Source organism: Amphiprion ocellaris, chromosome 22, assembly GCF_022539595.1.
Source record: "Amphiprion ocellaris isolate individual 3 ecotype Okinawa chromosome 22, ASM2253959v1, whole genome shotgun sequence".
In the NCBI taxonomy this organism is placed as follows: domain Eukaryota; kingdom Metazoa; phylum Chordata; class Actinopteri; family Pomacentridae; genus Amphiprion; species Amphiprion ocellaris.
This window is the reverse complement of record NC_072787.1, coordinates 25,078,635-25,093,504: the sequence shown is the minus strand read 5'-3', so window position 1 is coordinate 25,093,504 and position 14,870 is coordinate 25,078,635. Positions and strand designations below refer to the sequence as shown.

At 40.2% G+C, this 14,870-nt stretch overlaps 1 protein-coding gene and 1 long non-coding RNA gene across 2 annotated transcripts; one reads left to right on the top strand and one right to left on the bottom strand.

Moving 5' to 3' along the window:
- Positions 1 to 7,439: 7,439 nt before the first annotated feature.
- Positions 7,440 to 7,995, top strand: LOC129348034 (uncharacterized). Its single transcript, XR_008600455.1, has 2 exons — positions 7,440 to 7,653; positions 7,768 to 7,995. It is a non-coding gene; the product is annotated as an uncharacterized LOC129348034 (long non-coding RNA).
- A 5,028-nt stretch (positions 7,996 to 13,023) lies between these two features.
- On the bottom strand, positions 13,024 to 14,339 carry LOC129348042 (zinc finger BED domain-containing protein 5-like). The gene has a single exon (XM_055007320.1). The coding sequence runs from the start codon at positions 14,337 to 14,339 to the stop codon at positions 13,803 to 13,805; it is 537 nt and encodes a 178-aa protein (XP_054863295.1). The 3' UTR covers positions 13,024 to 13,802.
- Positions 14,340 to 14,870: the final 531 nt, after the last annotated feature.

The window sequence follows — 14,870 nt, the reverse complement described above, 5'->3', positions numbered from 1 at the left end:
AGCAGATTATTCCGCTTGAATTATTCATCGTTTAGGAACACCTTGCACATCTCTCATGGCCAGTGGTGAAACCTGGAGCTTTTTGGTTTTTTTTCCCCCCTCCTATGCTGTTGTTGTTGTCTTCACTCCTGAGTTGAAAGGCTGAACGCTGACAGCTCAAGCATGATTGTTATTCCTCCGAATTGGCACTGTAATATTTAGTCTCCTCGGCATCGGGAGCCCCGCATTTGTCAAAAGTTATTATCGTTTTTCGGTTCGCCGACTACGCCGTCGTGAATTTTGGGGTTAATTTGTTGTGAAATGCTATCAGAAGCGGTGTAGGTAATGTTTCAGTGTTGTGACATGCCGAACAAACATGTACACAGTGCAGGGCCTCCAGGCTGCTTGTATGGTCTTCATTTAAATGTGTGTGATCAAAGTAGCGTTGCAGCAACCAGCAGCTACAGATGGAGTGCGAACCGCACACTGCGCCCCTGGCAACTGTGTCCAAACTCATAATATGGTGAAAGAAAGAAATAGACACACATGCAAGCACACGTATCAAAGACCTGCACACAACCTTCAAACAGACAGGCAGACACACACAAGCTGTAATCTCTGCCTCTTAGCCTGCTGTTGTGTTTCTCTTTTTTCCTTTTGGGTCGAAATGTTTGGGTCTATCATGACAGCAGATTGGGGGGCACAGCTGGCGTTCCCCTGTGCCACACATGTAACACCAGTGGAGATGGATGTCGAAAGCCTAATGTATGCGGGCACACAAAAGGAATCACAGTCTCACCAGAAAGAAAAGAGAGGGGAAAAAAGGCAGAATGAATTTTCAGACTTATTCCTGATGCTTTTTGGCTGTCGGGGTGGAAGTTTGCAGGAGCCCAAGAGCTGTAAATTAGATTTCTGCTCTCTGCTGAATCGTGTTAAACGGCCAAAGGACCCACATGAACATGTGTCCATTCTGTTGCAGCACAGTTTGTTTTCTTTACTTAAAGGATACTTAAAGCAATTTCATCGTCAAACGTTTGGCAGTGATTTGACAGAATACTCATCTAAATCATTTCTTGAGACTCTTTATAAGATTAATTAACTTCATCTCATTTCAGCTTTTGTCATTGTGATTTTATGGGCTTTTTAGGAGAATGAACATCTACTTCTGAGAGTCAGATTTTTGTATTTACACACTACCAGTCAAAAGTTTGGACACATCTTCTCATTTAATGTTTTTTTCTTTATTTTCATGAATTTTCATACTGCAGATTCTCACTGAAGGCATCAAAGCTATGAATGTAGAGATGTGTCTGCTACTAGAACTCTGTGTGACATTTATCTGGGCTCTAATCTGAGCTGCTGTTAACTTTCCATTTCTGAGGCTGGAGACTCAGATGAACTTCTCCTCAGCAGCAGAGGAGACTCTTGGTCTTTCTTTCCTGGGGAGGTCCTCATGTGAGACAGCTTGGTCGTAGAGCTTGATGGGTTTTGCTACTGCACTTGGGGATACATTCAAAGTTTTTGCAATTTTCCGGACTGACTGACCTTCAGTTCTTCAAGTAATGATGGACTGTTGTTTCTCTTTACTTCACTGATTGGTTCTTGCTATAATATGGATTCTAACAGTCATCAAACAGGGTTGTCAACTGTGGACCAACCTGACGAATCTGAAATATAAAACATGTTTTGACACTTTTTTGTTCACTCCATATTTCCATATAAAGCTCCATGAAATGTGGGGCAGAAATGCCAAACTTATACCTTAACTCTCGATTCAGTGAGTCAGGTTATAGCGCCTCGACTCTTAGCTCGGTTTTAGCTTTACATTCTGGTTCTTATGAAACAAACCACAAACCATTGCAAGTATACTCTCCTCCCTATGTGTTCTCAGATTTCATAGGTAGACAGCTAGGTAACGGTGTGATTCCTCAAACCCAAGGCGTAACTTTTCTTGTTTATGAAGATTCACTTTATTATCACTGTAAAACTGTAACAAAGCACAAATCAGAACAGAAACAGAAATCAGAACATAACCAATACATAAAGTAGGTATAGTAGTAAATGCACAACAGAAAAAGGTAAGTCTTATGTACGTACAGACTGTCCAAAGCCACAACATTGAAATAAAAACAGCAGGAGAAGCAGCAGCACACAGTTCCTCTCATGGCCTGACCAACACTGAAATTCTATCTGAAAATCCCCCACTTTAACATCATTTCTATGGAAAAATCACTAGGGGGCGCTGTCACTCATGAAATTCTGCTGCAGGGCAGAACAGTAAGGAACTTCAGGTTCAGTATCTGGCCTTAAGGTACTTTGCCTCCATGGAGAGGCCTGAGGTCAGAGCACCAACCTTATGATTGGTGGAAAAATCGCTCTATTGCCTCAGCTGAAGGTATAGTTTAAAGGTCAGAGAGAGGATGTCATTTATTGAGGCTACATGGCGTGAAAAACAAACCAAACAATGAGCTCTGCATGTAATACATTTGTCATTTCATAATCGAGCTGCAGAGAGGGTCAAATTTCAGATGTTGGAATAAAATACTTTTTCAAAATTGATGTTAAGAAACATCTGATGGGTAGTGCATCAGAAAGGAGAGTGTGTAGTTCACTAGAACAAGTCTAACTCTCTACAGGATACTAGAGCAGCTGGTTTGATCAGTACCTGTACTGGCAGGGAAAAAAAAACAAAACTAAAAAACTAAAAAAGATCAGACTGATAGTAGCGGGCATCTCACAGTGGGTGGGAAACATCAAGGTTGGAGTGGACGTATGATTTACAACTTCAGAATATAAATATAGTATAGTTAGGTTTGATTAATAGTAAAAACATCACACTTGAAACACAGATTATAGTGCACACTTACACTACCAACATGTATAATAATGCTGCCACAAGTACGCTAAAAGTTGAACAAATTTAGCAAAGGGACTTTTGAGTACTTTTACTTTTCGCTTCTCCAGTCTGCTCTTGCCAGAATGGCGAGGTGACACCTTTCCAATGAGAGGGATGCCGGAGTGTGCCAGCTCTGGCTGATGAAACGCGTGGGCTTAGCATCCAGGTGAAATCTCACCCTTTATTGCATGTGTGACCAGCTGGTGCCCTGCGATGCTGCCATTTCCCCTGGCGTCGCTCCCAGCCTCTTAGACCGCGATGAGGCTGGTGCGGCTTGTTTGCACCACAGCTTCTACTCATAATGGCTGATGAGGCAAAGCACCCCCACCCACCAACCCACCAACCCTCTTTGATCGAGGCAAAGCCCAGCTGCCTCTCATCCACTCAAAGTGACCAATTAATGCTAATCATTTAATCGACAAGGTGAGCAGACAGGGGCAGGCTGACAGAGATTCACCGTGACACTATGTAAATGCAGGGAAATAACAGATGAAACACAAGATGACACAAGGTATTAGTGATAAATAAGTGGCATCAGGGTGCCATGAGTGAGTGGTATCAGCGAGTGGAAAACAAAACTCTCGAAGACTTCATTTTTAGCTTGTGCAATCATCTTCTGATGGAATATTTTGAAGCTTTTCAGCTCTCTGGTCATTGATTAAACCCCTAAAAACTCACCTTAGTCTCTCAAAATCACATTTTTGAAAGTCATCCCTTGGAATTAAAAGCCTTACTGGATCCGTGTTTTTGGAACTGTCATCAATACACTGCAGTTTCAAGGTGGAACTGCTTAGCCATGGTGTCGACTGTTTATTTGGCTCATGAGACATCATCTTCCAGAATATAAAAAATACACCATATGGACATGTTAACAAGGTAAAACACTTGATTTTCACTCAAAGGCCTGTTTAAGTAGTTAAGTCTTCATCTCAAAATGACAAAATTTTCCCATCTGACTAACTTAGATTGAGTGATTTGAATACTTAAACCCAATAATCGAATATTCAAGAAGTGTCACTGGGCCAAACAGACAGTGTCTCATTTATTGCAGCTCCAAGATTTTACCAGATCAACTTTTATTCATAACACACACTCACATTCAAGTGTACAGCTTTGGCTATAGAATGGGAAAAAGGACATATGACATCCAGACACCTGTCCATCTCAGTAAATGTGTCTGACAATGTTCTTGGCACTAAATAATGGCACAACAAAGTTCAAAAAACACCTGCTGACAACATAATTTTATCTCAAAGCTCATTTTTTCAGTTGTTTTGGTGCTTTTGACATCACACCATTCTGATTATGAAATATTTGTATGCTGGCAAAGAACTATCTCCTTATACTTAAGGTTTCCATTGACTTCAATGGTTCTCGAGGTGTCGACATCAAATGTAATTGAATCATAGCTGGAGTCCAATATCAAAAACATATGGTCTGTCTTGTTGCTTCTCTTCTACAAATATAACTTCCTAAAATATGTATGGATCTGTCAAAGCTTCCACATTGATCCACTGGATGTCCAGGACTGGCACAGCCACACAGAATCAGAAAAGATTGGCTGCATTAAGGCTCAGTTGTTGAATTGTTCTGGAGCTTTGGACCACATCACACAGTCTTGATTATGAAATATTTGTATGCTGGCAAGGAGCTGCATCTCCTTATGCTTGAGATTTCCATTGACTTCAATGGTTCTTGAGGGAGCAGTAGTGGTGCCTGCCTCAGTTCTGCTTTGTGTTTCGCCTTCCCTGGGGTGCTGGCTCAGCTTTCGCCTTCCTGAAGTTGTTTTCTCTCCAGGAAGTCAAAGAATCAAAGAGGGTTTTATCACAAGAAAAGCTCAAGTCTGCAAGGGGAAGAATAAGATGTGGCTCAAAGCTACAATGTTAGGGAATAGATACATGATCATATAACTTAGACTGGACATAAGGTGCTGGAGTTTAACCCCAGATGCCATGTGAATATGGCTGGAGTCCAATCTGAAAACATCTTCTGTCTTTTTTCTTCTCTTTTATAAATATAATTCCCTAAAATATATATGGATCAGTCAGTCTCCCCATTGATCCAACAGATGTCTAGGAGTCCAGGATCAGAAAAGATGTGATGATCATGTTACTTTAAGGTGTACAAAGTATTTTTTAAAGAGTTCTTTCTTCCTTTGTACTCAAACCAACAACTAAAGTGCTGTCAAGAACACATCAAGCTAGCATGGCCTTGCAAGCCAGTCAGGAACCTGAAATAAGCTAGTACCACTTCCTGTCGGCTACCATCAATGGTGCATTCCTCAGTATGCTGGGAAACTAACTGTACATTTCAGTATAAAAATAATCATACTAACAAAAGCCCTGTTAGCAAGGTTGGCACCAGCACTATTCTGGCCACATCAATCATTGCACGCAATTGCATCATGTAAACAAAGGAGACAACGGCGCAAGCAAGTTTATGAAAATCTCCAGTTGTACAAAAGGTCCATTTTCAGCTCCCTGAGGCTGTGTTTCCATGAAAAGACAAGGCCAAAAGAATACTTTTTAAACAAAAAATACCATGTGTGTGTGGACAGGACGTACAAGATGATACAAAACAAGATGTTCGCTGCTTTCATTTTGCTGTCACTTCTTCTTCTGCAGTCTGATTTCATTTCAGTAAACCTGGAAATTTGCTAAGCTAGATAATCCCTCATAATGACCATAAAGCCTTTATTTGGTTTTGTCATTGTTTCTGTTTTATTGTCTTTTCATTGTGCCCTTGAATTGGATTTTTTTCTGACAGTGCACGCATTTCGTTCCACTCTACTTACTGTCAATCATCCTACGCCCACTGGGGAATAAACAAAAAAAAAAAAAAAAAGAAAAGAAACAAGAAAGTCTCCACCAGGGAAATAATTCCTTTAGTTGAAAACAACAAAAAGTCTCCACAAACTTGCCTCTTTCTTTGTGACATCTGTGACAGCTGTTAATTTTGACTTAATGCTTTAAAAAAATAAAAATTACAAGATAACAGTTGGATAAATGTGATTTATTGTAAAATAAAAAGTAAAAAATGAAAAGTTAAATCGGGCAAACATGATGGTCTAAAACTCTAAATGACCCATTATTCTCTTTCCTCTCATGTCAGGATTGACTTGATACCAGCTTCCCTTGAACTCAACCGCACTTATTTTGAAATTCAGAGCTCAGCGGGAGTCCTGATGCCATCATTCACATTTCTGAAGAAAGGTTTTAGTGCCACAGGACAGTCTGAGGGTGTTTATACCCCAAAAAAGAGTGTGAGAAATTTAATCAGACCTAAATATACTTTCTGCTGTACAACTTGTAAACTAATACCAGCTTATATTCCCATTATTACAGTAATATTTTCTCGCCTATGCTCACTTTGAAGTTGACTCGGTGAAAGCCACTCTAATCTGCGCTGATTTCAGCAAAGCATGCTGCACTGTGAGAAATAGCGATGAAAAAAGAGAAGGGGGGATATAGAAGCCTTTGAAGCCCTGCTGACTAACACTTGGATTCAGACCTAAATAAAAAATGGATTTTTTTAAAAAATCTTTTGCCTTCTCTCTCTCTCTCTCTCTCTCTCCACTTTCTACCATTTGCAACAACTTCAAATACTGATCTTCTATCTAAATGCAATCCAGATCGATACGACCAGACAACACTTGTGAACCAAAATAGGAATTTCGGATAAACCTGTCATACACCTGAAGTTTTCTCCAAGCAAGACAGGAAAAAATGCTTGTAGGTTTAAACATTTAACATATTGTGTTGCATTAATTTGGGCTAATTCTACAGTAAACCGTCCTTCAATGCTTACTGCCTCATGACATTTTGTAAGAAGCTGCTGGGAACATTGCAGGAGAGAATGATGGAAAGCTGAGGACTGGACATAAAAAACAGAAAAGCACACCTTTTTTCACTGAAGTATAATGTCCTCGCTTTCGTGCTCTGTTCTTATTTTGTGAGAATGTACACAGCAGAGCCGGCGGTAATTGGGCAGGAGTTCGGATCAGCTAGAGTTTTTTTTTTTTTTTTTTTTGATATAGAGACGGCTTCTAAAATATTCACAAGAGATAGAGGTCTTGGAAAGAATCGCTTCTGTTTTTTGGGTTCAAGCACAAGCCAGCAGAGGAGGAAAAAAGGGGGTGAAAGCTGCTTCACCGAGAAGAAAGCTGTGGTTTGTTCCAGGTGGCTCCCAGGTGTGGGTGATGAAATTATCAACCCACAGAGGTGATTTAACTCACTGCCTAATTAGAGCTCTTCTCAGGCCTGCGTGGGTGATTCACATGTTGCTCATTTTTCTTTTTTCAGATCACCTTCTGTAGCTCCAAAACCCTCCTTTAAAACAAACTTTATGGGGAATATTTCAGTCATAACCTCCTCTGGAATCATGTAAACTTTATGTCATATAGAAAAAGAGTGAAACTAAAGCCGCGATTCCACAAGCACCTATTCGGCACGGTACGGCTCACCACTATTGTATTTGACTCGGCTCGTCTCGGTTTAGTTGTTTTTCCATATAGCCTCATCGTGGGTGGAGTCGTCATAGCACGGCGAGCCGGAAGTCCCTTAACGTCATTTGTGTGCGACACAAACGCAACATAACGGAGACGATGGTTCACCTGCTGCTCAGTCTGTGGCTTTCTGTCAGATTCAAAGTAAAAGAAGAGTCATAGAAAGCTGAGAGCGGCGAGTCGAAACACTCAGGAGACACACAGGAGAGTTTAGGAGGCAATGCAGCAGTATCAAGCTGAAGACAAGAGGATATGAACTAGACAACATATGAGGGTAAGCTAATGCTAGTTCGCTAGCTATCGTGTATCAGTCCTGTGAACGACCCTGTAATGGCTGCAGTTTATCGCTATTAGGTATTAAAATATGTATGCTGTGTATGTGTTTCAGATGCTCTCTGATGAGACTTCATGGGATTTACCTGAAGCAGCAGCACATGAGCCTGCAGTGGCACAAGGTGTAGAGGAGGAGGACAGAGATGTACAGGATGCACTGATGCACTACGTGTCATGTAAAAGTTAAAAGTTATTCTTCTTGTTATACTTCTGTTTTTCTGTCCCCGGACCACTATTGTTTTCTTGAATGCAATTCTGACAATAAACTTTTGTACCTTTTGCAGATGTGTCTATGCTATTGTTTTATTTGTGAAGGTTAGCAAGACTACATGACAAATTAAACACCAAAACATTAAAACAGCTGTTTTAAGAATATTCCAGTTTGATAAATCAGTATTGCTTTGGTGTAATTCAGTCAACGGAATTATGAACCATAAAGGAGTTTGTGTTAAAACATGTTAAATCCCATTAAACACAAATACATTATTAGGGAATACAGAATTGTTTGGTTCAGACTGTTGACTCTTTTCCTACCAGTGTCTTAACAGACAAAATGAAAAGTTATGATGCAATCACATAAGTCACAAAATAGTTTATTAGTCAGCAGCAAAATCAAAACTATTTACAATGTGTAAAGTACAAACTGTGGTGGGCCTCTCCTACAGTGGAGGGCTAAAAGTAAAACTATATACAACTAAATCTCAAGTCTCTGGGAGGTGGACTCTGGCTGCCCACTGCCTGCACCAGCTGCCCCAGCAGCCCCAGCACTGCCTACCCAGCTGTCCCAGCACTGCCTACCCAGCAGCCCCAGCACTGCCTACCCAGCTGTCCCAGCTGCCCCAGTACACCCAGGAATGACTGGTTGAAGGCAGCATTCTGGACCATCTCCTCCCGCTGCAAGGCCGCTTCATTCTCTCTTGCCTCACTGAGGAACAACCAGATGTTCTCATCATGCTGGGCATGACTCCACTCCTCCTCAGCCTGCATCTCCACAAGTACGCTAGGAAGGTCCAATTTTCTGTTGCCCCTTTTCCTCTTGCCTAGACCAAAGACAGAAAAGTGATCAGAATCAGCTTTAGTAAGTACACAACATGCAAGGAATTTGGTTTCGGCTGTTGGTGTCACACTAGGAACATGGAAGAGAATAATAAAAAATAAACTATAGAAAGAGGAACAGGGAGGAAAAAGAAATAGTAGTAAAATTAAATAAAACAATATATACAGAAATTTACAGCTAGACTGGAATAAACACAGCAAAACAATAATTGCTATAAACACAGTAGTGCAAAAAGCAGAGAATGCTGTTCATGGTGAAAAAAAAATACTGTACATGTCCATTGGAATAGTGACTATTGTACAGGTGTGTAGGAATGGCTCAGCTGTTTATTACAGTGATGGTAGAGGGGAAGAAACTCTTCTTGTGTCTGGTGGTTTCTGTGTACAGGGATCTGTAGCGCCTGCCAGAGGGTAGGGGGAGACAGTTTATGTCCAGGGTGAGTGGGGTCTCTGATGATGTTTTCTGCAGTCTGTACTATAGGCTGTAGTCTGTTTCTGTCCTGTGTAAGATTATGGGGGTAAAGAGAACTACAGAAGTGACGTCAAACCATAAAAATCCAATGTTTGCACAGATACAAAGCTTAATTCAGCTCATTTTGTGTCTGGTTTTGCTCCTTAATATGCAGCTCCATGTACATAACGCATAAAATAAGACACCTGTATCAATATTTCAATACAAAACATCCATATAAACATGGATACAGGCACATTGCAAAGAATTTCCCACTATATTTTCACTCAGCATCACAAAAAACACCCAAACATAACAAAATCACAGCCATGATATCGTTATAGGAAGATTTTCATTTCATTTCTGTGTCTTTTACGCCAATACAAGCTCCGGTGGCACAGTTTCCTGGATGTATTGCGCTCAGAGGCGATGATTTTGTGAGTGAATGCATCGCTTCATCTATGAAGTGAGAAGCAGGGAGGTGTTCAGGATGGATGGCAGGCATAAAAAGCACATCAGTTTTGCATCCTGAGTTTTCTGTGTGCGGTTAGGGAAAGACTGCAGCTTTGACTAAATATTGATAAGAATATTTACTTTTTCTGCCCTGGACCAGAGCAGAATCTTTAACAAACCTTAGCTGTGTGCTGTCAGGGCCTCAACAGAAGCATTAAAACACTATAACTGTTACAAGATCCAGTGATTTGGTGGAAAACAAATGCAACGTGTCATTAGTGAACATTACTTTTCCTTAAAAACACATTTGCTCTTGCAAATTAGTTTCATATAAAGTTGAATTCTGATAATTTAACACCCAGCAGAGCTCCATTAAAGTTCAACTAGAGCAGCTCAACTGCAAACACCTGCGCAGGTGAGCAGAGCACATGTTTGGCTTCACCCTGCACAGACCTTCATATGAGCACCTGAAAATATTTATCTCAACTCTAAAGCAGCGGTATCAAATATGCAAAACCGTCCAATCTTTGCAAAGTGTAAAACTTAAAGCGAAGACATCAGCTGTAAATGGTAAATTTGTAAAACCGTGAATTTAAAATAATTTCTTGACCTTGACAAGTTGTTCTGATCATAGTAAAAAGTAAAATACTCTAATGTTCAGTTCCAGATACCTGAGACTAAATGTTGTGTTCCTTTGTAGACACTCTGTGATCTGTAAGTTGTAATGTGGAAATGATAAACTGAGGCTGAATGTTGTTGAAATTGAATTTTTTTTTCTTAAGAAATTCCAGGTTGATCATAATGTTTTGTAAAAAGATAGTTCCTTAAATGTGAACATTCTCAGAATGTACTGTTTTGCAGGAAAACAAAGGGAAAAATTAGGATTTTGTTATTGATTGGTTCGTATGCTGTGATTTTTCTGGTCCGGCCCACATGAGACCAAATTGGGCTGAATGTGGCCCCTGAACTAAAATTAGTTTGACACCGCTGCTCTAAAGCCTTCACTGCTTTAAAATTTTTTGCATCTTCTGCTACAGAACATCATTTTATTTTCTACTGGACATTCTGAAAAGGAAATTGTTTTGTAGACTTAATCTTGGGAAAAGGGGGAATAAATTATACATGTGACCACAAAGTTGTTTTATTTCATGTAATGGTGCTTCGTGTTTGAATAATTTAAGAACCATTATCGCTTAAATAAGGTTAAAGGAGATAAAAGGGAGGATGTACACGACCATTCAAAAAATTTTAGGTCACTTTTTTCAGTAGTTTTTTCAGTAAAGATAGCATTAAATTAATCATAAATCCAGTCTAGACATTGTTAATGTGGTAAATGACTATTCTAGCTGGAAACAGCTGATTTTTAATGGAATATCTCCATAGAGGTACAGAGGAACATTTCCAGCAACCATCACTCCTGTGTTCTAATGCTACATTGTGTTAGCTAATGGTGTTGAAAGGCTAATTGATGATTAGAAAACCCTTGTGTAATTATGTTAGCACATGAATAAAAGTGTGAGTTTTCATGAAAAATTGTCTGGGTGACCCTAAACTCTTGAACGGTTGCGTAAATTTGATTAGATTGGCCGATAAACATCCAAACTGAACCACCTACAGCTGCTCTGACACGTGATAATCAACTATTTGGGAAACCTCTGGATATCACAATGAATAAGAGCAAACCACAGTTGAGGTAAAGTCTGCTCGGATTCATTTTAAGTCAAATCCAATCACACCAAGGGAGCAAAACTCAAACAACAGAAGCAAGGTTTGTCTTTATTCCCCTTGCAGCCAGTAAACAATAAAATCTACACCAGACATGCAGGTTTGTTCCTGCGAATCTATGTTTTGTTTACAAACAACTGGACAGCGTGAAGCATAATTGAATCAAATAGAAAACTGCATAAAACTTTTCCACAGTGGTTCAGATCAAAGAGAGCATTTATCGCACTTTGAAATCTATGCTTGCATACATTGGAAACAACTTCCACAGAATATTTTTTATTTTTTTTAACACTCGCAGGAGTCCTGAACAACATTAATAAATCTCTGGTCTCATGTGACAAGTGAGCATCACATTAAACTAATTAATCAAGGGAATATATTTTTTTAAGCTTCCAGTAATTGCCTGTCCCTCTATGTACAGTAGGGCTGAAAAATCACTACATTTCTGAAATTATGCCTTGATAATTTCATTAGGAGGGCCGGAGCTTTAACACACAAATGGGCTTAGCTCAGCAGACTGACAAGAGGCAGATTACAGATGCTGAGGGGAGGCAAAAAAAGGGGAAAAAAAGAGCATAGATGATTTATAGTTGTGGTCTCAACAAGGCCAGGCACGAAGTAAAGTTGTTTACTACACTCCATCCCCTCCAGATCTAATTCTCTGTCACTCATATGGAGTTCATCAGGTTGTATGGATGTATTGAAGGGATGCGCCGCCAAAGAATTTGCATTTTAACCAGTAATTTAATCTCGCATTGAGTCCTAAAAATCTTGGGAGAGGAATGCCTTTGATAAAGTGGAAGTGGTCTCCCGCTCTGACACACGGCAGCATCCCGCACACCGAGGCACGTTGTTATGACAGCCTCCATTTTTCATAATTCTGCCGTTTGATTACAACTGCATCGTGATTGATGAAGCCCCACCGGTTGACTTTAACGCATCACGCCGGGTCTTGAGGTTGGTGTGGCAGGTTGACGTGTGGAAGCGGAGGGAAAATCCAAGCAACTCGCTCCACTACCGCGCTGAATACCAATTAGTTATTTATGCGAGTTCGTATCCGGGATTTTGAAAAGTTGCAGTTGAGTTTCTAACAGCGACTCTGGAAACTCCAAGCAGTTGGTCAAAAAAAGGTGCAAACCCATCTCCAACTAGAACATTTTAACCCTTTTATTCCACTTTCTCGTCCCAGTTTAACCTTGATATGCTGTATGATTTTCCTTGAGAGTTATTTGAAGGTGGATTACATTTCTCACACCATCTGTGGATTTTCTCTGCGGAGGCATTTATCTTGGAAAAAAAAGTCTCTGAAGAGGTGTGTTTTTGCAGGGTGTTTTTTGTTTTTCCTCCTCAGGGATTGGGAATCTGTTGTTGTAAGAAAGTCTGCTGTGACCATGTGGTGCACGTCTGGGTGGAAAAAACAAAAGATGCCTGAAAGCTTAGGTTTCAATAATTTTGACTTTATCCCACAGCGCTGGAAGTGCTTGACAGGCACACAGAAGGAAAAAAGGAGAAGAAGGAATAAATTATATCTGCAAAGATAAAAAGGTGAACGATCATTTATTTAAAATCGGTGTATGCACATATTTCTCAGGCTTAGCTTCAGATCTGACAAATAAATCCGGCCTCACTGTCTCAGCTGGTGTGAAAAGTTAATGTTGAGCTTCTTGTATTCAGTGATTTTAAAAATTGCTGTTGCTGACTTTGGGTGTTTTACTGAGAATAATAATTAGGACGGGGAAAAGTATCAGACTTCTAGTGAAAATTATCATACGCCAAAGCACATGAACCATGAAACCACATTTATTACTTCATGTCTGGGCAACTTTCAGTAGATTTGAAATGCTACAGCTATAGTACTGATGTAAGAGGTAGCATGAAACTATATTTATCCTATATTAGCTTTTCTTCAGCGTAACATCCAGAACAGCATCTAAAATCCTTCTCCTCACATACAAAGAGCTCAATGACCAAACTCCAGCTTATCTGAAAGGACTCATATTATCCCAATAGAACAGAATGTGCTCAGGCTTTCAGCACCATGGAGAGTTACGTTGCTTTCTCCCACCATCTTCAGTGTGTTGAAGTGCAGCAGCCTCTCTGACAACAAATCTGCATGGAACAGATCAAGTTTGTTCCCAAAGGCATCAAGTTTTTCCACCAAATCCACCACTGATTTTTCTTTTCCTTGCAGCTGGAGATTAAGTGTATTCAAATGGGAGAAAATGTCTGTTAAAAACGCAACGTTGCACATGTATTCTCTGTCTTGCATGATGCGGAGATGGTCAGCTGCCGCTTTTGATTTACTTTGTTTCAAAAAATCCACTACTTGGGCACGGAGTTCAACGAAGCGCTGCAGTGCTTTGCCCTTACTGAGCCAGCACACGTCATTGTGGAGTAACAGGTCATCATGAGAAGCCTGGGATTCCAGCACAAATTTGCTGCGTGCTTGAATTTCCTCTGATGTGGTTAATAATTTTCATTGTTTTCTCCATCACCTCTTTGAGCTCCCCGCTTAGCTTTGCACACAGCACGCTTTGATGGATAATACAGTGAAGTGCGTTAGTTTTAGGAGCGACAGTCTTTATTCTGCTCACCAGACCCTTGTTTTTGCCAATCATGGCAGGTGCACCATCTGTCACTGTCAGGTTGATTTTATCCAGGGACAATCCATGGCTTTTAAAAAAATCCTCCAGTTTTCCAAAGATGATGTCAGCAGTGGTGTTGTCCTCCAGCGGAAGCAATGCCAGCAGCTCCTCACGGAAATCTTTGCCATCAAAGTATCTGACAAAAACGCACAACTGTGAAATATCCGTGTTGTCAGTGGACTCATCAATAGCCAGTGAAATGTATTTGGCTTCCTTGATCCCGTCAATGACAGCTGGCTGGACATGCTCTGCCAAGACGTGGACACGACGTGCAGCAGTTGAAGCAGAGAGAGGCATTTGTTTGACAGGTGCAGTAACTCTGTCCATGACAAACCCAACGAATCTATGAATCCCTTGGAGTCTAAGGGATTCATAGATTCGTTGGGTTTCTCTTTATGCAAATATTAAGAAGCTGTGACCCTACTATGTTAAGTTTCTTGAAAAGTAGTGAAATGGTACCATATAAATAAAACTGAATTGAACTGAAAAGTGGATTCAGAAGCATCTAAGCATGTAATCATAAGTTGGAGATTTTAGTTTGTATAACTTACTGTCAGACTTATTTATTAGCCGTCTTGCCAAGACTAGAGTATGGAGCTGGAGTTCATGGATTGGAAGCAAACTTCCTATCTAATCGGTACATAAACATAAATGTAAAAATGACAAGTTGTGGTACTGGAAAGAGTTATGTGATGTAGCTGTTGGCTGCAGAGCAGATATGCATGTCTTACAGTTTGGTTGGGGAAGAATTTTGATGTTTTTTTGCGTTCTCTTTTTCTCAAAACAATAAATGTGAGTTGCAGATTTGGCTGCCAACTCTGTTTAGCT